This window comes from Abramis brama (assembly GCF_963993115.1).
Source record: "Abramis brama genome assembly, chromosome: 20".
NCBI classification, from domain to species: Eukaryota; Metazoa; Chordata; class Actinopteri; order Cypriniformes; family Leuciscidae; genus Abramis; species Abramis brama.
The window spans coordinates 23,424,582-23,449,702 of NC_139982.1; the positions used below are offsets into that span (position 1 = coordinate 23,424,582).

The 25,121-nt window shown below is 39.2% G+C and overlaps 1 protein-coding gene across 5 annotated transcripts in view; it reads right to left on the bottom strand.

Moving 5' to 3' along the window:
- The window catches only part of kiaa1549la (KIAA1549-like a), a 50,649-nt gene extending 25,528 nt beyond the window's left edge, over positions 1 to 25,121 (bottom strand). For 3 of the 5 annotated variants that reach the window (XM_084095085.1, XM_084095082.1, XM_084095081.1), the window contains exons 1-4: positions 24,528 to 24,862; positions 5,411 to 5,761; positions 3,806 to 4,411; positions 2,429 to 2,544 (exon numbers count right to left, since the gene is read on the bottom strand). In XM_084095085.1, the coding sequence (XP_083951211.1) occupies positions 2,429 to 2,544; positions 3,806 to 4,411; positions 5,411 to 5,761; positions 24,528 to 24,729 (1,275 nt within the window). In that variant the 5' untranslated portion in view covers positions 24,730 to 24,862. Of the gene's footprint in view, positions 1 to 2,428; positions 2,545 to 3,805; positions 4,412 to 5,410; positions 5,762 to 24,527 lie in introns of all 5 variants that reach the window. The other 2 variants (XM_084095083.1, XM_084095084.1) reach the window with 2 other exon arrangements.

Genomic DNA, 25,121 nt, shown 5'->3' on the forward strand with positions numbered 1-25,121 from the left:
TTGTAACGACATGAGGCTGATTAAACGATGACAGAATGTCAATTTTTGGTTGAACTGTTCCTTTAAAAAACTCTATTTAGTCGGCTGCCCTCCCTTCAGCACATTGTCTCTGCTGTTACCATGTTACCATTGATTCTTTATTTGCAGCATATGAGGTACCAGCGCTGTGCTATTTCTGTACGTGCAGTTCTGACGGACAGACGTGCGAATGCTCCTTAGGCTTCAAACCAAGTGTTTCATAAGACGGTCCTTTCTCTGTGCTTGAAAACAGGGAGATGTTCTACACAATCTCACTCAATGAGCTGCACACTGATCAAACACAGGAAACACCACCCACGCAACCTCCCACCACATTGTCCTCTGCTTAACTACAATTCCCATGATGCAACTGTGATAAGATCCCAGATGACTGCGGTCAAAGCACTTATCTTGTTGCTGCTGAATATTCTACTGTATAAGTCATATTTTACTGTGTTTCCAATGGCAACAAACTATTCGGATTTGTTCTTTTCATTATTTATTTTGCATTTCTCATTTCATGTTGTACTTGCAGTGGAGGAGAGAGAAAAGAGCTTGGATAAGCATACTACTGTTCCGCATGAAATACAGTTTTTTTTCCATTTTTATATCCAAGATGCCACTGGACAAAATAAACATGAAATGTGATGAGGTCATGTGATAACATGATGTATAATGCATTGGTGTTGTAGGCAGTATACACTTACTGGCCACTTTATTAGGTACATCTGTTCAACTGCTCATTAATGTAAATATCTAATCAGCCAATCACATGGCAGCAAATCGATGCACTTAGACATGTAGACATCTGCTGAAGTTCAAACTGAGCATCAGAATGGGGAAAAGTGATTTAAGTGACTTTGAACGTGGCATGGTTATTGGTGCCAGACGTGCTGGTCTGAGTATTTCAGAAAGTGTTGACCTACTTTTCACGCACAACCATCTCTAGGGTTTACAGAAAATGGTCTGAAAAAGTGAAAATATCCAGTGAGCGGTAGTCCTGTGGGCGAAAATGCCTTGTTGATTCCAGAGGTCAGAGGAGAATGGCTAGACTGGTTTGAGCTGATAGAAAGGCAACAGTAACTCAAATATCCACTCGTTCCAACCGAGGTCTGCAGAAGAGCATCTCTGAACACAAGCATATGGACTACAGCAACAGAAGACACACCGGTGTCACTCCTGTCAGATAAGAACAGGAAACTGAGGATACAATTATCACGGCTCACCAAAATTAGACAATAGAAGACTGGAAAAATGTTGTCTGGACTGATGAGTCTTGATTTCTGCTGCGACATTCAGATGGTCGGGTCAGACCGCATAAAAGCATGGATCCATCCTGCTTTGTATAAACGCTTCAGGCTGCTGGTGGTGTAATGGTGTGTTTGATATTTTCTTGGCACACTTTGGGCCCTTTTGTACCAATTGAGCATCGTTTAAACACCACAGTCTACCTGAGTATTGTTGCTGACCATGTCCATCTCTTTATGACCACAGTGTACACATCTTCTGAGGGATACTTATAGCAGGATAACTCACCATGTCACAAAGCTCAAATCATCTCAAACTGGTTTCTTGAACATGACAATGAGTTCACTAAACTCTAATAGCCTCAACAGTCACCAGATCTCAATCCAATAGAGCACCTTTGGCATGTGGTGGAACGGGAGATTCTCATCATGGATGTGCAGCCGACAAATCTGCAGCAACTGCGTGATGCTATCATGTTAACATGGACTAAAATCTCTAAGAAATGTTTTCAGCACCTTGTTAAATCTATGCCACGAACAATTAAAGCAGTTCTGAAAGCAAAAGGATCCAACCTGATACTAGCAAGGTGTACCTAATAAAGCGGCCGGTGAGTGTATATGGCCCAGTATTCAGTAAGAAAGATATATTACTGGTCAAAAGTTTGAGGTCAGTATTTTTTTCTTCTTTTTAAAAAAAGAAATTAATACTTTTATTCAGCAAGGACACATTAAATTGATCAAAACAGTAAAGACATTTATTAAGATTTCTATTTCAAATAAATGCTGGGGTTTTTTTACATTCTGTTAATCAAATAATCCTGAAAACAATCTATCATGGTTTCCACAAAATATTCAATATCGATAATAACAAGAAATGTGTCTTGAGCAGCAAATCCGCATATTAGAATGACTTCTGAAGAATCATTGAAGACTGGAGTAATGATGCTAAAATTCAGCTTTGCAGAATAGAAAACAGTTATTGTAAATAGTAATAATATTTCCCAATATTACTGTTTTTACTGTATTTTTGATCAAATAAATACAACCTTGGTGAGCATGAGAGACTTCTTTCAAAAACAATCAAAACATTACCGATCCCATACTTTTGAACTTTTATAAAAGGTGTTTCCCTTATTATTCACTAACAGTGTAAAACTACCAACCTGAACATGGATGCTGCTGTCGTTGAATGCTTTCTGCAGCGCATGCGTGAAACCTTTAGACAGGTTCTGTCTCATTCCAACTTCTAGGCGATTTCGCCGCATCTGGATGGCCAGCACTGGGGGAAAAAATGATACAACACTTGTGAATATCATGATTTTCTAACATCAAAGCAGCCCAGATCCCAAAGGAGACAGCCATTCCTGTGAACATGTCTGTTTACAGTGAACATATGTTGGTTTCACTGCAGTGCATATGCCATCACTGTAGAATGTCGGATAATATCGGAAAATGACTGCATAATAAAGCCTTTTACAAGATATGTGCACTAGTACATTGGTTTTGTCATTTGGCTCTGCTGCAATAAGCTGAGCATAATTTAAATGTCAAAATGGCTTTATTTTTAAAATTGTACTGCATGTTTATTCATCATTCCATAGCTGTTAATTTTATTTTTTTAATTAAATTAAAATCTAATTGGAAATACTGAACATTTTTAAGCTATCTGATTAAGTGCGCTTACTTGCACAAAACACTGGCAACCAAAAAAATCAGGTCATTTTAAAATCCTTTTGTACAGATTTACATGTGCATTAATAATTCATTTTTATTTTAATAGCCATATTTTTCTTATTATTTATTATTTATAAGAAAACAAACAATCACTATAGGGAAATACATCAATGTATTTCAATGAAAGTTGTAAATGTAAAACACTGAAATAATTACAAAAATTATATAATGAATTAATTATTAAGTCACTTGAAACTAACTAATCTATTTTTATACATTTGACATGAATAAATCCTATACATTCTCTATATGAAAATAATGATAAAGCAAAATAAAAATAAAAATAAATATTTAAGAACGCCCAAGCAACACACAAACAAACCCACCAGAAAACATTATTTACCCAAATCTTGGGAAATTATTTTATATTTTTCATATGATTTATTATTTTATATTTGTAATTATTTATATTTAGACTTTTGTACGTTTTTTTTTCTAAGACATTCGTTTTTGTTTATTTAAATCTAAATGAGTTTAAAATGCAATTTACATGCAATGCAAAACCAGGGTAACTGGAAAAAATGTAGGTGTGCTGACTGGGTTTCACTTAAAACGTAATTTTTTTTTATCCCAAAAACAATTTTTGTTTAATAAGCCAGCAACATGCAAATCATATCTAGACCTAAACAGAGTGCACATGCAAAAACACTCTCAATGGTAAATTCACACACACTGGCGGCACTTTGCACACAATATTATTTCAACAATTCAGTTTAATAAGATGCTAAATTCGCTGTAATAGAATGTAAATTACATTCACCTCAGATTTGTGCAGATAAACGCTAATATAGTAAAAAGGGGCTCACCTGTTTTCACCCATAACCTTTCGGTCACATTACAGGTCAAAGGAGCACTGTCAGTAGAGGAGATGGTTAGTTCAGTCGTGGTACTTCCAGAGGTAGATGCAGCGGTGGTTTGAAGAGGGGTTGTCATTGTCGTAGTTGCTAAAGTGGTTGTGGGCGGTTTTGTGGTCGTAGGCGCTACTTTTGTGGTGGTGGTAGTAGTTGTCGTAGTGGTTGTGGTGGTGGTTGTCGTCGTGGGCGGTTCCGTCTCGGTTGTTGTGGTTTGGGTGGTCGTTGTGGTCGGCATGCTGGTCGTGACCTCTTTCGCCACAACGACGGCGGTGGGCGGAGTCAAAGTCATGGATGTCACAGTTAGGGGCGTGACAGTCGTGGTGGTCACTGTGGTGAGTTGGAGACTGTCGCTGGTCACAGTGTGGGAGTTGTTGCGTGCTGAAGCGCCGGACGAAGCGTTTTCAGCCCTTTCAGGAGAGGTGGCGTTAAAAGCAGAAATGGAGACCGAAGTTGTCACATTGTCAGTGAGGGTGGCGTCTGTGTCTGCCACAGGCATGAAAGAGGAACCCGGGGCGGTGGGTAGATCAGGGTTCCTAGGGAATTCACTGAGGGTCTCGTCTGAAAGCAGAGAACGTTTGAGTGAGCCACCTCAGGAGCAGGAAGTGAGATTGAGGACACATGAATGCTCGCTGATGGTGAAAAATGACACATACTGTAGTGCATGTGCTAGAGGACACGCGTAGCTCTGGGGGATTATTCAGTAGCAGGACTTGTTGAAGTGTGTAATTTTTTTGCCACTAGCATCATCAAACCAAATGCAACTGAAGATAATGATTTTATTTTTCATTTATCTGACAAACAGATTCAGTGAAAGTCAATTTTGTGGTGTCGGACTAGTTGGGATGCACAAAAATTACATTCTTCAGCTTTAACAACAACATGAAATCAAAATTGACCCAATACACTACCTGTTTGAAAATTTGGGGTCAGTAAAATGTTTTAGTCTAAGTTAAAATCAAAAATACAGTAAAAATAGTAATATTGTGAAATAATTATTACAGTTTAAAAGAACTATTTGCTATTTCCATTTATTTATTTTTATATATATATCTGGGGTTTTTTTTATACCGATCAGCTTTTTTTAATATTTCTGTGGAAACCATGATCATTTTTTTTAATAGAAAGATCAATATGTTCTTTTGTAAAATTAGAAATGTCTTTACTGTCAATTTAATGCATCCTTGCTGAATAAAAGTATTAATTTCTTTCAAAACAATATTAACAGTCTAATATTTCACCATCCAATCAATTTCTGATGAAGTCCTACATTTTTTGGACTGAACTACCGTTTTACTCAGAAATGTAAAATGGGATGTGAATGCAATTTCATGTTGACTTTAAAGGGATTATTGTAAAGAAAAATGCTTGATGATGATGGTAACAACAAACACAATGACCTTGAAAATGATGATGACGTTGATGATAATGATGAACAAATGATGAAGAAGGGATGACGACAACATCAAATCAGCAAAGTCCCTGAAAAGAGACACCTTTAAATATAGCACTTGGTTTTTGTACACAGCATTCATTCAGCGCTTCATAATCGAGCGGTACCTGGGCTAGTGGTCAAGACACTGTTGATTTTCTGTGCCGGGGACGGTGGATTTGGCACTCTGACGGCCAGCTCCCCAGGGGACTTTTGATTGGTGCGATTGTCACTGTTGCCGGGTGGGGAGGGCAGAGAATGCACCAGCGCTTGAGGCTCTGTTTCTGCAACCTGCAGGGTCTGCACTGAGGCGAACACAGGCTGCTCCCTTGTGCTTTCTGCCCTCGCTGGTGGGGAGTGAAACTGCGAGGCAAAGTCTTCATCCTCCAGTAGTGAGGATGAGACTGTGATGTTTGGGGCTCCGGTTGGATCCCGGGAAGGACTGAAGGGTTGCCCTGATGCCTCCAGCTTTGCTTCATCTGGTAATGAAATAAAAGGAGATGTTATGATGATCTTATAGATCTTAAAAATAATATGATTTCATTTGTCTAGCCAAGATTCTAAATACTTGACGGCATTAGAGGCAGCTGCATTAAGATTGTGAACCTAATGACACACTTAATCAGCATTAATGATAATGCGCTGTTTTAAATTGCTCTCAAGGTATTTGAGACAGAGGAAAAATTGAGGGAAAAATGAGGGAGAAACAAGCCTAATCTGCTTGCTTAATTAATTATAGCATTCTTACCACAAGAAATGTACCTGAATTTGAAATAAATGTCTCCAACAATGTATTATTTTATAGTAAAAAAAATGTTAATTAAGAAAAATAGTTTTGCATGTATAGTTTTTTTCACACTTACTTTAAGCCCCTCTACAATAACATTACTCTCTTGGGTGTCTTTGAATTATTTAGCTTGCTTAACAACTCAGAAAAGAAAATCGACTTCCATCCCGGACTGCTGGCGAGTCCTTCTGAGATGATTAATATTGTGATTAATCGACCTTTACAGCTCTTTACTTTATTTTTATCTTGGGGAACATAACATGGACGGAGTCATACAATATAGTGACTTGTGGACATTAATCATAAATCCTTTAGCCGGAGGACCAAATTAGAAATGTGCAGGGTTTACTTGGGTGCTGCGAGCTCTCTTGGTCCCTTTCTCACTCTCTGTGCACCTAGTGAACAGCCTAAAGCTCAATTGCTTTGTTAGTGTGTTAATTAACTCACCCAATCACATCCTTTTAGTCAGATATACAGTATACACACGCAACATAAACGTAATATTACAACTTACATCTGACACCATTACAACTTACACAAAGATGACGCAAAAGCACAAGTGAATGTGAACTAAGTTAGACACTAATCAGAATGTGTAAGTAATGTTGTGAAGACGCTCTTTCCGTAACAACACACTAAAACATACAATAAATAAATAAAGCATTCACAATATTATATTATAATAGTGTAGGCTACTCAATATGTTATTTCAGAATTCCAGGTTGATCACAAAAACAGTTCTCGCACGTTTTGTTAAATAAATAATTTACTTTTTAAAAGTCACATTTTTTTAAAAGATATGTTCAAAAACAAGATAGATAGATGACGGATAGATGAGTGTGTGGGTTCTGTAAGCAGTCACGTCAAATTCCTATCCTCCAACAGATAGCCACCTGCTCTGACAGTTCGAACATATGGGATTGTCCTGATTAACAGGCAGCGAGAGAGAAGATGAGATGTCATGTGAAGGGGGCTCTGGGTGTACATCCAACCCATCATCCTAATGACTGCACTTCCTGTGAACGGGATAGCAATGAACTCTGAAAGCTCTAGACACTTAAGTACGCTTTCTGATGGTCTGAGATTTAAGTACTCTGTAATGTGTCACATGACTTGGGTCAGTTAGCTGAGCCAATCAAACTCTACAGCTAGGTAGAACAGAGTTGATTGGAAGACTGGATGGTAAATGCCAAGAAGGCTTCATCCATCACAACCCCCAAGTGCTTGGCCTGGTCTCAAACGGGTCCCACTGCATATTGTTCTATATGTGGGAGCTTCCGAACCAATAACGTCAAGCGTTAAAAATGAAGGACATGTTTTTAGAGCCACTGCATATTGTAGACATCAGGGGGCTGGAAAAACATGGACCTTCTCCATTATGAGGACAGGTGGTGAAGGGGGCTGATGGGTACCAGGCCAAAGCCACTGAAGCCCATGAGGGAGTATATGGGGAACCAAAGCATGGAGTCACACCATTCCAGCAGGAAAGATCCGCATCCGTAGTCTATTCATAGATCCCATCTGCTTTTGTTGCATCTTGTTGTGGCATTGCGAAGGTAACAGCATTACATCTGTTTGTCAAAATAGTAAAGAAGATTTAAAGGGATAATTCACGCAAAAAAATAAAACTAATTGTAATTCCAAACCCATATGAACAAAACAGGTGGATTTTTGTACAATAACCGGGCCATTTTCTCCCCAACACAATGAATGGAATGGGCTCTCAAGCTCTGAAATGACAAAGATGAACCACAAAATATCATAAAAGTGGTACATATGACTATATTCCAGTCCTTCTAAAGCCATTTGATATGTTTGTGTGAGAAACAGACTGAAATATAAGTCATTATTCTCTGTAAAAAGTGGTAGTTGAATTTGTTAACAAATCAGTTAAATGTGGAAAAAGCAATTTGTGAATTAATCAGTTTTTTTTTTTTTTTTTTAGATCTTTTCAATGAATCTATTGATATTGATCTATTGATTGTATTCACAAATACAATAATCAATTTGGTGATTCATTAACGAATCAGAATGATCTGGTTCTTGAGGTCTGTTTAAAGCTATCGTATAGCCTCAGAAGACTTGAAATATGACACAAGTCATTGACTACTTTTATATAACTTTTTATGATACTTTTATGCTGCATTTGTGTCCTTCCCAAGCTTGAATTCTACAATTCCCATTCACTGTAATTCCATGGAAAAAAAACCCAATATATAATATTCAAAACTTTATATTTTATGTTCCACAGAATAAAGAACGTCATAGAGGTTTGGACAATGAGGGTGAGTAATTGTTGAAAAAATAAAAATAAATCTGGTAAAATATTCCTTTATCAGAGGTTTTTGCTATTTAAAAATCACATTTCTATAAACGTGGTATATTTAATATTTCCAACATCAAAAAATTATACAGCAAAGCAGATTAGGGCGTCTATGCGCAATGAAGCAGATTAAATGCTTTGACATGGAATGGGATGTCGTCCAAACGAACACCCATCAACCCTCAGGACAGAAAGCACTTTGAGTGTCGCACATCAAAATCATTCAACACTGACCACAGACGCTGCACAGAAGTCTCAGCTGTGGAGGCATGTCTGCATTAGTATCATTAGTACAGTTAAAAAATGATATTATGGCTTATTAATGGCCTATTAATTATTTTAAAAACATGTTCACATTTACATCATATACTGTATCACCTATAATATAACCAGCTCCATATGTATGGATTTTTTAACATAGTAAACTTGCTCTGTATCTCATCTGGTACAGCAGTGCACTTGCGATGTGGCACTGTCGGGTACGAGTCCCGTGAAACACGAGCCAAGATAAAAAAGCTTAAAGACTTGTAGAAGCAAGCTAAAATGGTATGGTTGCTTTGCAAATGGATTTTTTAAAATGCAAACACCATTGGTTAGGTTTAGAGTAGGGTTTATGGCGTATACGTACTGTATGGTGGTAGATACATCATTTTATCATTGCAATAGAGCGTTAACCTATTAGCACCACTCACTGAACATTTCATTTCCCAACTGCCACGATACAACCAACATAATAAAACATTACCAGATTTACGTTTCAAATAAAACTAAACAAGCTCTGAGTGACACTCATTGGACATTTTACTTTGGAAGTGTTGCGAAACACTGTAATATAAATTAAAGCAACGTAATATAATTTAGCAGAAATGCCATTTTTCCAATGAGAAAATACACTTGCAAGCAAGGCCTTCTATCATTCTTTGACAACACCTGGTTTCTGTTATTCAACTTTCAACATGGCGGTGCCATGGTGCAACGATGATATCAGATGGTAAAGCCATGGTACTGAATAATCATCTGATATTCCAATGGTTAGGGTTAGGGTTAAGTACTCCAAGGTACTTCAAAGAATACCAGGGTATATGCCCAAAAACATGGTATTATCATGGTACTTTTTTAGTTAAGATGAAGGTCTGTTCTTCTGAAGCTGTTTAGGACTGTTTATTAATCATTAGATGTTCAAAACTAAAAATACTCCACTCAATAATGGTAAATTAATTAGGTACAGGGCGTAGCTCATACTGTAGCTCCTTAAAAATGGGCTTGTAGCTTAGCTACTAAACAACTGGGAGCTGCCAGCAAGAAAATGAAAAAAGAAACAATTGACTCCAATTTCAACAAACTGCTCCCAGCAGGGCAGGGTAGGATAAGGCCAGACTAAATTAAGACAACACAGCACATTTGCTTTGGGTATTCATGTTTACATTCAGATTCTATTCCTGGAAGTTCTTGCTCAGACAACTGACAGCATTCAAATGGGTTGGAGGTTGATGATTAACAACAGCAGAATCTTCATTTTTGGTTGAACTATCCCTTTAAAGTATAAAATCCCAGTTCTTTTTTCTAAAGGCAAGGGAAATGGATGCATCATAATATATGAACAGCTGGTACAAAAACAACACCTTAGGGCCTCCCTTGAACTAAGCAACAACCCACATCCTTCAGTGTATTTTAAAATGCTGTGAGCAAGGAAATTAGGGGCATGGCGGACACGCACATCCCACACACACCAACACCATCACTGTTTTTAGATGAGGCAGGGGATAAATCTGAGAGACAGGGAACAGTGTGCACTTGGCGGAGAGCTGAGGTAACAGCAGTGGCAAGCAGATTTGAGATTTGAGCTGTATTAAAGTTTATCCCTCTGCTGATGGCTCTATGTGTTTTTAGAGTTGATATACCGCGGCACACCTGCTGAGAACACTGGGATAGGTAAGTACTGCAGAGCACAGCCCATCTTTGAATAATTCAAGTGTTGGCTAAGCATCTGGGCCCTACTGTACGTCTAAAAAAACATGGCATGGCCAAACTGTGCATCAATGTCCGTGCTGAACATTACTATCTTTAAAAAGGAAGGTGCTGTGTATAAAATTATATTTAACATGTTTATCTCCAGATTTTGCATTTATAAGCATACTTTATCCAAAAAATTATACATCTTTTTTTACCCTCATGTCATTTCAAACCCATTTGCTGTTATTTTTGGGGGGTTTTTTGGGCTGCAATACGATTCTTCAAAAATCACATGAGACTGGAATGACATGATGGTAGGGCTGGGCGATTACCCTACCAGTCTATAACACAGCAGAAATAAACGTGACAACAGCCAGTCCGTGCAGGGAGCCGGTGAGGGAAACAAAAGCAAACGTGAACTTGCATTACCCTCCAAAGCAGAGGAATTGGTGGGAAAAAAACACAATGTCAATTATATGGGAATGGTTCGGGTTTGTTAAAAGCAATGAAGTGCATATTAAGGGCCGGTTTATGCAGAACATGAACATGGACACCGGCAACGGAAACCTGGCACGGACAACGGCACGGCATGGACACCGGCATAGAAACCCGGCACAGAAACCCGGCACGGACACAGACACCGGCATTGGTGGGGCAATGGCAGGGGCACCGGCACAGCATGGACACCGGCACGGACACCAGCACGGAAACCCAGCACGGGCACCAGCACGGACACCGGCATGGACACCGGCACAGAAACCCAGCACAAAAACCCGGCACGGACACAGACACCGGCATTGGCGGGGCAATGGCAGGGGCACCGGCACGGCATGGACACCGGCACGGACACCAGCACGGAAACCCAGCACGGGCACCAGCACGGACACCGGCATGGACACCGGCACAGAAACCCAGCACAGAGACCCAGCACGGACACAGACACCGGCATTGGCGGGGCAATGGCAGGGGCACCGGCACGGCATGGACACCAGCACGGACACCAGCACGGAAACCTGGCACAGGCACCAGCATGGACACCGGCACAGAAACCCGGCACGGACACAGACACCGGCATTGGTGGGGCAATGGCAGGGGCACCGGCACAGCATGGGCACGGACACCAGCACGGACACCGGCATGGAAACCTGGCACAGACACCGGCAACGGCACGGAAACCTGGCACGGACAGCGGCACCGGCACGGAAACCTGGCACGGACACCGGCACGGAACCCCGGCACAGACACCGGCATGGACACCCGGCACGGACACCGACCGGCACAGAAACCCGGCACGGCACGGAAACCAAGCACGGAAACCCGGTACGGACACCAGCACGGAAAACTAGCACGGAAAACTGGCACGGACACCGGCATGGACACCAGCATGAAAACCGGCATGGAAGCCGGCACGGACACATCGTCACAAAAAACGTGAATTTGACTTGGTTACATGAGACTCACCAACAGCGGTTACACAAACAAAATCAGACAAAATACAAATGGAAATATGAGGGCTATTTCTACACCAAGACTAATGACTAACAAGAAACACCTGTGAACAATCAAGACGATCAACCAATAAGAACATGACACCAGCGTGTGTTTACATAGAAAAACAATGAGAAAAGTATAGTGTAATGGAGTGCAAAAACCCATTCTGTGTGAACTGGCCCCGACGGTCTGCAAAATAAGTCGTTGGTCAGTTCCAACCAAGGCGGGAAAAGCAACAAACCTTTTCCATCACCTAAAAAGGGACCATCCCAGCGACAACACAAAGAATACGAAATGTTTCATGTCTCATGTTAACCTATATCTAACAGTGAACTATAAATATTTGAGATGTTTGCTGCTACTATTTTATAACGTTACAAGGCAACCTAACTTCTATTAGCATGTTTTCACAGTTAAACATTTACGTTAACTTATGTTATTCTATTTTTGTTAATAAACTATATTCTAAAATGTAATTAAAGAACCCTCTGGTTTCTCCAGGCTCCAGTCAGTCGGGATAGTCTTCAGCATTATCAAATTATATATCATGATGATATAAAAAATATTGTATTTCTCATTTCTTGCTATGTCGCTCAGCCCTACATGAGGGTGAGTAAATAGTATTAATTTCATAAATAATATTACATACGGTATAAGCCTGAATAAATATTATGGCCTTGAGCTTTGGTGCTCACGAGTGAGATGTAATTTTTAATCTTGCTTGTGACATTTTCTGATTTCTTCCATCATTTCTTGTCTTTGCTCCAGTCATATTGAAAAAGTAGCAAAATGGCCAAAGTAGAGATAATACTGTATATTCAGTATAATCTATGGAAAAGATACAAGAACAAGATCACAGCAATAAGAATGTAAATTGTGGAGGGAAATGTACTTCAAATATGTCATCGATTTCCAGAGACTTCCCCATTTATGTCACAATCCTGAAAAGTGAGCCATTGAGCTGCAGTAATCATAAAAGCTGTGGCTTCGTTTAGCTGAAAGGATGATGACATGAATTATTGAAGAAGATACAAACACAGATCTGATTAAAATAACAGCCTGTAGGCTACCCCTCCAGCCTCTCTAACTGATGAGGCAAACACCATCACACATCTGTGTAAGCATCACCGAGCACTGCCTGATTGGATAAAGGGGGGTCATGTGACTTCCTCGCATGGGCACTGGGTAGGTCATCTAGTCCCCGTCGAGTCTGGGGGAAAAAATGGTGTATGTGACTGACTTAAACTAATCATACTCTCCGGCGAAGGATTAAAAAAACAATGATGATGCAGTCGAAAATATTACATCATCTAGCATTTAAAAATGCAAACATAAATGGAAAGTGCAAGAACAAGAACCAAAACAATAAGCATGCAATGATTGATTCATTTTGACTTGAGATGAAATTAGCAATCAGACGCCGAGCGCTCAACACGCCAACACAGCAAAAGTGAAATTCCGCAAGCCCTCATGCCACCTTCCCATCAATCCTCTTAACACATGCGTTTCCTCAGCCTCCTGCGCAAAACCTGCAGGCTCAAATGATGCTTTTCCATGTTTGTTTTACTTATTCCAATCTCTCACAGCATTACACAACTGTCAGACCTGGTTAGTTTCACCTCTGGCATTGACTGGAAGTGATTTAAATTTTTACACAGAGTGGAAAAGATTCCATATTCCCTTCCGGAATATGTTGTAATATTCAGGAGCTCGTGCAGGACACCTTTGATGCACTTGACTCAAGAGTCTCACGGGTAAGGCGGGTATTTGCAAACCCCATTAAAACTGAATGAGTGTCTCACTGTCTCTGGTTTGCTAAGAATAAATAGCCTAGCGCCTCCTGCTAGTGTCAAGACTTTCTGTTATTTTAGCACCATTGTGTTTTTATTTAAATCTAAACAAGTTCCTAAAAACTACTTTAAGAATGTGAGTTTACTTGCTTAACGAAACCAAACAACTGTTGTAGTCTTCATGTAGTGCTCAATGGTGTTTTAAGCCCCCAATGGCTCCTTAGAGGCAGCTAACCCTACCCTCAACCTTAAACCTACCCATCCCCTCGCTGCCTGGAAGGCACTGTTGGGGGCTTAAAACACCAAACACCTCATGGAGCAACATGTTAACAACTTACGTTTTTAAAAAATATGACACTTTCAAAATGTACTTATAAAACCATGTTGTTAAACAAACCGAGAGTCTCTTTACGTAATGCTATTGCTAACCACAGATATAGGGCCCTATATTAACGATCTAAGCACATGGTCTAAAGTGCATAGCGCAAGTGCACAGGCATGTCCGAATCCACTTTTGCTAGTTTAAATGACGGGAAAATGGCCGGCGCACCCGGCGCATGGTCTAAAAGGGTTGTCCCTATTCTCTTAATAAGTAAGGGGTGTTTTTTGGAGCGTAATGGGGCGTCATGTAAGTCATGTTGTGAATACGTTAACTTATTTCTGTAACAATACACTAAAACACAAATAATTAGCATTTGCACTCTCGATGACTTAAATGTTATTATCGTCAACTAAAATTAGGTGCAATTTAATTTTGAATAATACTGACTAAAATGAATGAACTAAAAAATAGGACTTAAACTAACAAAAAAAGATGTGTAATCCTGAAAAGAATGAGTTAATTTAAACACTCGTGCATGCCGAAGCGCTATTGCAGTGCATTTCTAGCCTGGTTAAACTGGATTGCTGGTGGCACAGCACGGAAAAGTAGCGCAGCTGTTTAGTGAATTTGCCCTAGTCTCTTTCCCAGTTTTCCAGATCATCTCTTATGTTCAAGCCAATCTGACTCCCAGGGAACAGAGCAGAGCAACCGAGAGTCCTCAAAATATGCATTCTGCACGTGAATTACAGTGAATATTATGAGCTTTAGCATAGCAAACATGACATGGCCACATAACATCAGCCTTCTCTGAAGGCAAAGACAGATAATCCCATTCCTTTAACATGGCAACATTTTCCCTAAGGGATTTTTTTAAGGGTAAAGCTGATGACATTTGAGGTTGGACAAGGACAGAGCTCATTTTTTTCCTTTTTCTCTGTCATGTGTGTAATTCCAGGTGTGAACATGAAGCGGAGTACTTTTATTTCAAGATAGGAAGGCGACAGTTTAACAACTAAATAAATCAAAGGGCAGGACCAAAATCGAATATGGCAATTCTATCAACAAGAGCAAAGACGACCGCCTGATTTAATTACGCAAGCGATTCCACAAGCACAAAGAGAATTATGCGAATGCACATGCCTAATTAGCTCAGAATATCTGCGCTCCGGTTTTCCCGCATTTTTGCTGGAACAACGCTTTGACTAGATTTCAAACACCTCTAGAGTCAAATGAGGCCACAGCTATGAGTTCCGTGTAAATTAACAGTGGTTGAGTAAAACGAGGACAGATTCTGATCAGGCCCAAAAGACAGACAGACAGAAATGCGCACAGCTGAGCCTGTCTGGAGCTTTGAAGTAGGATAAATGCCTCTTAAAAAATGGGTGCGCAATAAAAGCTTCAAAACAGTATTAAAATCAGCGACATCCACCCAAAAGCTCCATAAAACAAGTGATGTCTCTCTTTATACATCTATTGACCCTTTAATGTCCTTTCTTCTCGCTCACAAACCAGATTAGCCCCTCCCCAGCATAAACCTTGTTTCATAAGCCTGAGGAGATTTTCAGGTGTGAGCTGGCACTCAATTTCATTACCGGTTCTCTGAATTGTGTATTAATCTGGCAGGGGTCAGCATCAATCCCTTTATCTAAGCAAAATAGATCAAAGTGAGGGAGCAAAACAATAACTCTTTGGTTTATGGCATGGATAACGGACATTATAATCTGTTCATTCATTAACAAAACAGATTAAATAAAACATATTTGTTTGTCATCGCTCCGGGCAAAGGAACACTTTTAGGGAGACGATTGGCATCAGATGGTTGGATCTAAGTATTAGCTCGACGCACGTGACCTGAAAATGACTGGCTTGCGTTATAGCAGATGTCCTCATAGGCGAGTGACAAACAAGAGAGCTGTCGTACAGCAATAAATGACCAAGAAGCTGTATAATAAATTCAAAACATTAGGAATCGATGATATTATTATCAATGATAAGCTGATATTTTCATGTTATGGCTGCTATTATTATATATACTAAAATATAATATTATTTTTATATTGGCTAAAGATTACATTTAACAGTGTTATTATAGAGATTAACTTTTAAGTGAGTGTTAAATGGATTAAATAATATCGGCCAATAACCAATTTGGAACTGATATATCGTCCATCCCAACAGAAACTAATTATGTTAAGCAAAAAATGTATTTATATTATATTATACTGTTATATAGGCTACCAATAAATACAGAAGCTGTTAAGAAAATGCAAAAAATAATAATAAAAAATAACTTATTGAATAAATACTGTCAGTTTATCATTAATTCAAAATAAAGATCCATTTATGGTAGTCCAGGCCTACAGTCTAAGAAAACACTCTCAAAAAAGTAAGTATGACCACATTATCAAGTGATCTGGATACTAGCCTATATATTTCACATTATAAAGAATTATCCAATAAACTGCCAAGGAAAGCAATTTCTAACCATTTTTGCTCCAAACCTCCTGAATCCACAGGCCAAATCATAAGATGGAAGAGAACCTGATTGAAGTCATTCATCTCTGGAGATGAGCTGTTTGCAAGCTTGTCAAAGCTCTGTACTGATCATTCATCATGACACGGTCACTGTTGTCGCTGCTGAACTCATAACCGCAATGTGGCAATATGGTTATTTCATAAACAAAACAGCATAGTATAAGTTTATCCCAAGCAAGGGGCAAAAATCACCTTTTGGTATAGTGTTATCTAGAAGAACATAGATTTGTTATAATGACAGAGTAATGTCGAATTGGGGTTATGGATTTTAGCACCCGCATGAATTTGCTCGGGCCCCGCAGCAAGGCCATTAGCAAACTGTGCCAAAAAAAGAATGAAGGAGGGAAAAAAAATAACCTTTTGTATATATGGAAACAGAGTGAGCGCCTCAGACTCGACATAATCAACTTTCACATGGGCTGTTTCACTAATGAAGCATGGAATTGTCGGAAATGAGAACATGTCAGCTGTGAAAACGGTCAGTCAGGGAAGCAGATCAGCTGCTTTGGTCATCGCTGACATCAGCAGATAATTAACTGGTTCAGGACTCTAGTGGCAGTAATTAGACTGAGAGAAATACGCATTACGAAGACTGAATCCCGTCCTACTGGAAACTGTAATTGTGTTTCTGTTTGAGACGGCAAACGTCTACTAGTTAAAATGCGATATTTTCGCATTTCAAGACTGGTGTGCAGCATCTTTTTCCTGGCAGGCTTTGATCCTCTGGAAACAATCCTGGTGCTAACAAAGCCGGCTCTAATGTAATTCTATGGAGTGTGTTAAGACTAACAAAATGGATGGTTAAAAGACAAGCCAAAAGGCTTAAAAAGGCTTAGAGTAATAAAATCATGCTCTTTATGTAGGTTTTTCACCTTCACTGATGCCATTTACTGACCATATATAGTGTTTGACATCTGTGTGGAATTTAGCAAGCCATTATGAGAAATAATGCCAAGGCAGCACTGTATTGATATTCCTTCAACATTCTGGTCAGACTATTTATAATATTTATGAATAATTGGTCATTTATATTATCAATCATAATGAATCAAATGACCATTGTTGTTATTATTATTTTAGTTAATTATTTATAAAAGTATTTAACTTCTGCAATTAATTCAACCTAAATAGCTTAAAGCTACACTGTGTAATTTTTAAGTTGATTCTTAGCAAAAAACACTTTGTTCTTTCAAAATGATATGTGCTCATTAATGTGTAATTACTTGTACCAACTAATCAAGTATTCTCGTAAGCGTAGAATCTGCCATTTAGAATACATAGGAGCGAGTCGCTCGAATGGCGGCAGCCATGTTGCGCCTCCATCTTGAAAATACATGTGCCAAAGAGGGACATACCTGGAAATTCAAGCTTCGCCCTTCGCGTTTTGACACTCAGTGGCACCGTGACGAATGCGAGGGGGAGATTACTCGCGACTGCCGGCAGATTTGAAATAATACGGCCTCTGTAGGAGTTAAAACGCCCTCGGAATGGGAGGGGCTAGAAAGTAATATTCAGTTGGTAGTCATAAACAATTTCACCGCTAGATGGGAGAAAATCCTACACAGTGTAGCTTTAACATACTCTTTTCTGTAGATAATAACAGCCTTAGCCATAAAAAAAAAAAAATACTTCAACATTCTGGTTAGGGGTTTGTTCAAATTATTTATATCATTTATTAATTGTTAGTTATTTTTATCATTAATAATAATGAATCAAAATATTATTATTTAATTATTAGTAGTATCAAACTTACTAAATTAAAGGGTTAGTTTACTCAACCTTAAAGGCCCAGTGAAGTGCCTTTATTCAATGTGCAACATTATTCAATGTGTTGATGTTTCCACTGAAACAGGAAGACGGGCGGGACATGTCGAACAGCTCCTCCCCTTTTTAAAAGTAGCCAATAGCGTTTAGTTTATATCACAGTTCGGCCAGAGCCGTTGAGCTCGGTAAAGCCACAGTTTCCTCCTGATCTCTAACCGTTTCTCCTCCTAATCTTCTGTGTAGAGTTCAAATGGGTCCGATACGTTTTCTGGTCTGTGCCGACTTGCGCATATGATCCGCTCTGTGCTATCGAATCTCTGTACCGGAGCAGACTGTGTGCGCAGACTGTGTTGCTTGTACCCTATCCCATAAATAGTGCACTATGTGCCATTCACCATGTAGAAAATAGTAAATGTGTGAACAAGTGACAGATTTCAGCTGCAGCTTCAGCGTCTATTTATAGTGTAGGGGGCGGGACGCTTTAGATTCTAGAGAGCATTTGATTGGACAGAAAATCTGATGAAAGCTGAAGTGCAGAGTGATGTCATCAAAATTACTGATGCATATTGGTGGAAATGAGAGACTGCAAGTTTTCTTCTAAATGCAAATTTTGTCATTGTTTTGAAGCACATTCGCTTATAGATAACAGTAAGGCTAAAATGTTCATAGTAAAAAAAACTTAAATTTTAATTTCATGGGGACTTTAAGGTTGTTCCAGACCCTCAAGGAACAGTTCACACAGAACGCGTTTTTCCATTCCACGCTTTTTTAATGTAAGGCGAACGTCATTAACCATTTTGCTTGCTGTGTTTAGGCTATATGGTTGATAAATGTTTATATGTTAATAAAAGCCTAAATTAAATCTGTTCATCATATAAAGCGATCAAATCTCTTCAGAAAATTTGGACTAAACCGATCTCTTTATGACATTTTTGAAGTGTCAAAGTGGTAGCTGCATAGACTGTCAATGGAGGGACAGAAATCTCTCTGTTTTGAAGATAAACGAAAGTCTTACGGGTGTGAAACGACATGAGGGTGAGTAATGTCAGAATTTTAATTCTTGTGTTAAACCTTTAATATAACCCAAATAGCTTAACATACTCTCCATTCTTTTTGTAAATAATTGCAGCCTTATTCATAGAAAAATGCATTGCATGACATAAAAATAAACAATATATTGATTTCTAAAGCCATTTTTTGTAGCAAATGTTTCTCAGCAAATGTTGATAGGGAATTCATTTGATTAATTAATCAGTATATGATGTAATTAATCCGATTAAATTTTATACACGATTGACAGCCCTAGTAAATACATCATAATATTAGGCCAACCTCGTCTTTAACCATATCAATATTTCACAGTGATCACAGTTTTACCTAAAGTCTTTTATATTGTAAACCATTTTAATGGCAGTATTAACAATGTAAAACGCTCTCCCTTTGTTCTCAGTCATTTCAACAGAACATGGCTGTGAATCAAAGACTCCCGCAGTTGTCATCATAGCATGTTTTTTTATTTTTTTTAAATGCAGCTCCCCTCTTGAGGGTGAACAGATGGGTTTTTGCAAAGATGCTTCAAACGTTTTGATGGGATCAGTTTGACTAGTCCAGGTTTTATAATGCGAGTTAAAGAAGAAAACACCACAGATTTAGTAAAGAGCAATGAGAGACCTGCTTCTCCAGTTATAATAATTACACACACAGCACAGGGGGGAAAACACTATGCCTACTCCATTAAAACTTGGCTTTGGTTCCATGTTACACACAACCTTTCTACTGACAAGCGACAACGCATCCCCATAAAATAGACAATTAAAGCATGAATCCAGTGTAGTTAGGTTCAACTAATTGCTGAATCCAGTCACTGCAGGTCTGAGGCCGCAAAAAGGCCTTTGAAAAGCAAACGGAGCAGTTCATCACTGTCATTCTTGGTAATACACTCACTCTTTCCACTCTGGTCAAAAAAAAAAAAAAATGTAGATCAGTTCCCATGGCAACATAGCACAGCAGGCTCCTGTTGACTAGCAGAATCATCACTGTAGGGGCATTGAGGAGAGATGCCTCATCCTCAGCAAGCCACAAGTGTGTCTGGCCATGCGCCATAGACCCAGCTCAAAGCCAACAAGGACAATAGCAGTTTTATGAATGAGAAGGCAAAGGCTCTTTACCTCTGTGTATTAAGCCTATGGTCCAGACCGATGCATGTCTGCGTGCCCACATAAAACTAATCTGGTGTAATTCTAGCTTTAGAAATCTATTTATCTTGTAATTCTAGCTTTAGAAAATCTAATCTGCTTTTTTCGATATCTGTATTTCAGATGTTTAAGAAGGGCCATCATGCCTGGAGTGAGTTCACATCATCAACGCTGAACTTGTTTGCACAAATTAAATCATTTTTTTTGTTTAAATATTATTCTGGTCCTCAGGCACAGGCTACTGATACACTGCAGCATGAATAGAGAACACTGTGGAATTGAAAGTGCCATATTGATGCACCAGACATTTCTACACTCAGTATCATTTTCAGAAGAAAAACATCTGCAGTGTGATGGGGTCAAAGGTCAAGAATATTAGGAACACATTCAACAAAATATATTTCAACGGAAGGCAACCTACTTGGCTACTGTCACTGATATGGACTGAAAATCAAGTTGTATCATTATTAAATGGATCTCTAGAATACTACTAAAATCCATAAAATATAACAGCTGTGATTACCAGAACTTTACACTCTTAAAAATAAAGTCTCCAAAAGGGGGTTTTTGCAATAATGCCATAGAAGAACCGTTTATGGTTCCCCAAAGAACCTTTCAGTGAACAGTTCTTCAAAGAACCATTTGTTTCATTCTGATAACCACCATAAAACACAGGTGGTATTGAGACAGCCACATGTAGAATCAAAGCTTATCACACAAGTAGCTTTTCCACACACTGAGGTAGATAGGCTACTAGATGGTGCACAAGGATCTATTAACAAATAGCCATTTGATATGGGGTAACATATGTAATGATCACAAAATAAACCTGCTCAGGGTAACAGCACCCCTTCTTCCTATGTGTTTTTTGCTACATTTAACAATTATTGGTTCCCGGAACGTTCTGAGAATGTTTTTTTATGGTTAAAAAAGTCAAATGAATTTGACACTTGGCTTTCGACAAGAATAACGGCAACAGTGCCATCAGAACCACTTTTGTATTTTGTATTGAATGACTTTTTTGTTCACATGGCGCACTAGCGGTTTTGGAGTGCGTTTGACGTTCTGTTATTTGGTATGAATGTGTCTTGTGTATGGTTTGCATTTTATATGAAAGCAATCCGTTCTAAATCATGGAAGTGTTGTGACGAGGTATATTTTTTCAGAACCATGAGAGCAACAAAAACATAACCGCTAGTACTCACTGTCCTTACGTTGATACTCATGTTCAGTGGTTTAGACCCAGAAATGAAAATAACAGTGTGAAAAAGGAGGTAGAATTGAAAGCAAGTTCAGACCAAACAAATGAACAAGTGTTATGGTGCGTCCAAGTCATGTCGAAAAGATCGTTTTCAACGCACATGTATGCCACCACAAAGTCGTAAATGCAAGTGGGAAGCTCGGGATTTTCTTTAAGCCCCGATCTGTATGAGTTGGGGGCGTGTCTGTCTATAGCCTGGTTTCCATTACAGATTTGCGATACTTACAAAACTTTTGCGATATTCTCTAAATGTCGATAAAAAACTATTGCGAAATGACGGCTTTTCCATTAACCAATGTTATACGACATTTTTGTTTTTCCTCTCGCGATAAGTCATTCCAAAAATCATGGCAACAGATTTACGTATATATATCGCAGCCACCGCACTAGCCATTAGTTTTATATTTCTTTGTTGTTTAGAATCCAGTATTTGTCATTATCTATTGTTTTTTTGAGTTTGATAAAGAACTCTGTCTCGTCTTCTGTCCAAACATACCCCGTTTTCTTCAAAGAATAATTGACTTTTACGTAAGCCAGGTGACGTGAATGCGAAAAAAAAATTTCCATTGCAGTTTTGTGAAATATTCCTTATTCAAATTACCAGAAAAACTTTTTTTTGGTGATATATGATTTTTGGCTTGTTTCCATTGGGCGTATTTTCAATTCGCAATTCCAATTTGTGCAAATTGAAGGGTAACGGAAATGCAGCTAGTGAGAAACGTGACTGAATACCAAAATATTTATAGGGTTTTAACGGTGACATTGTCAGACTTTTTATTTACAACAAAATAAGCTAATTCACTAAACAAAATATAATAGCATTGTAATAAATATGTAATGATAAAGTTTACAAGAGTTTCAAAACCTTGTGTAGTTAATTAAGAGAAGGCACACTGCCATTTTGCTCCGACGAAAGTGACTTGAACGCACTGTAGTAAACACGACTTCTCAACTCGTAAATACCATAGACAGTAAAAGAAATGGACACAGCGACCCCATTGGATTCAACGGAGAAAAGTGAAGTCAATTAGAAGCTCTCACTTCCTGATGGCCGAGCGTACTGCGCAGACTCAAACTGAGCTTGACGACGTAGATGTGACGTGAGCAACCTGTCTGTCTAGTACAGGGTTCACCAATCTCGGTCCTGGAGGGCCGCTGTCCCTGCAGAGTTTAGCTCCAACACACCTGTTTGAAAGTTTCTAGTATGCCTAGTGAGACCTTGATTAGCTGGGTCAGGTGTGTTTAATTGGGGTTGGAGCTAAACTCTGCAGGACAGCGGCCCTCCAGGACCGAGATTGGTGAACCCTGGTCTAGTAGCTGTGCCAAGAGAAATCTGAATCATTCCCTTCCGAAACTTGCAGAGATGGAGATCGTGAGTAGGAGGTGTCCATGAGCTAGGAGCAGGAGCAACTTTTGCTAAGTATTCTGATTAATTATTTTGTCATTTTGCCTCCACGTTCCCCCGATTGCCCGCGAGCTTCTCCTCCTGTCCATACGGTAATCTCTCTACTGTGCGACAGAGAGTCGCATGGTTATGACGCAATCGTTAGCCTATTTTTACAAAAACGGCTTCTACGGGGCCATAACGTAAGATACAAGGTAATGGAGCCTTTTATACATTTTCGTGTTTCTTTAGAAATAAATAAATGGACAAATGGAGTCTTTAAACGCCTCAGATGTAAAGTTATTCGCTGTCAAAGTGACGCCAAAATGAATGGGAGTCAATGGTTGCTAACAGCAGGTGGGGGTCCGCTAATCAATGGCGGCGCCCGGGGGAAGCTTCAATGTTTTCCGAAACATTGGCCCCCTGGTAAATACGAACCTCCCAGGAAGACTAAACGCAGAGACGTTTCTGACTTTGAACCGTGTTACTGTTTTCCTCCATTTAAAGACTAATTAAAGCAAGAACCAATAGAATTCGAGTGCGGGCTGTAAAGGAGACATTTAATTGGCTACTGAATCCCTTCACTGAAGCATCGCGTTCGTGAACTAATTAAGTAAACAAAACATGTGGTTTGTCAACCTTAGACATAAAAAAATACAATGTCTTTACAATGTCTTTTTATATGTCTATGTTGTTAGCAAACTGAATAAACAAAACATTTCGTTTAGGAACGAACTGAATGAACAAAATATCCCATCTTGTTTGTAAACGATATTAACGAATCGGCCATCTCGTTCTCGAACTTTTAGCAAATCGGTTGTTTTGTAGCGAATCTGGCGCATTTCGAAGTAACCTGCAGGAAACGTCATTGAACGAATCAGTGAATTAAAGCGTTTCGTAACCAAAATATTCGAGATGAATCACAATCTCCAAATTCCTTCACCTCGGCCACTTGGTGATTTTTGCGAGTGCGCAAAATCACCACTGAAAATGAATAAAAACGTCTAAGGAGCGATAGACCACAGCACTGCAGCACCGAATGCCCTGGTCTGTTTATACACAAGTGCTTTAGATCAGAGTGATGTAGGGCTACCTGCATCTTGTTTTTGTCTGAGAGGTTTTGTTCTGTTTTGTTCGCAAGCGGCCACAGGAAAACAAACAAATCGTAGACGCAAAACACACAAGTGGTTAAGATCTAAACAAATATGTATTGTCTGTCTTAATGTGATAACGTTTTCATAAGAACGAGTTTTTATTCCGCATTGCGTTTAACAATTAGAACCTCCGAATATAGTTCGTTTGAAATGATTCGAAATTCAAAGTCAAACGTGCAGTTTCAAAACATTCAAATTAAACATAATAGGCTACCTTTTTTATGGAAAGGTTTTTAAGCTGGACACTCAAACAGGTTGTCCACAAAATAACCCAAAAATATCTCACCGTCTATGGCAAATATGGACGGAACCAGGAGCAATGTAATTCCAACAGATATCAGACACTTGGTCCACACACCGTCCAGGTCAACATGTTTTCGGCACAAGGACAAGCCTATCCATTCCGACATGCCTTGGGTTCCAGCGTTGCCATTCCCGCTATTGGAGCCCAAAATGTAGAAATCGTTACGCGCATTTCTTGGTGCCATCGGGCTAGAGATAAATTCAGCAATAGGCCGAAAGGTCCCGAAAAAGACATTTGATCTATCCTTTACAGTTCCTTAGACTGAGGTCTTCTCTCCACTGTTTTTCTGCTCTATGTCAGCATTGAAACTTTAAGGCGATGCGTCTGCAAAGCGCATTCAGAAGCATCCGTGACCACCACATCAATCACGCGCGCGTTATAACAGCAGGTTATCTATCACGCTTCATGAAACGAATATTCAGCATAGGAATCCATGAGCGTCAATCCTATAATCCCGCTATTATATTAATGATGCTGCGACGGAAAATCGGCTGCTTTTGATTGGGAAAAATACCGCGTCTCCAAGCGAGTGTATTGCAGGCAAACTGGTGATGAGGCAGGCGCGTTATAATAAGC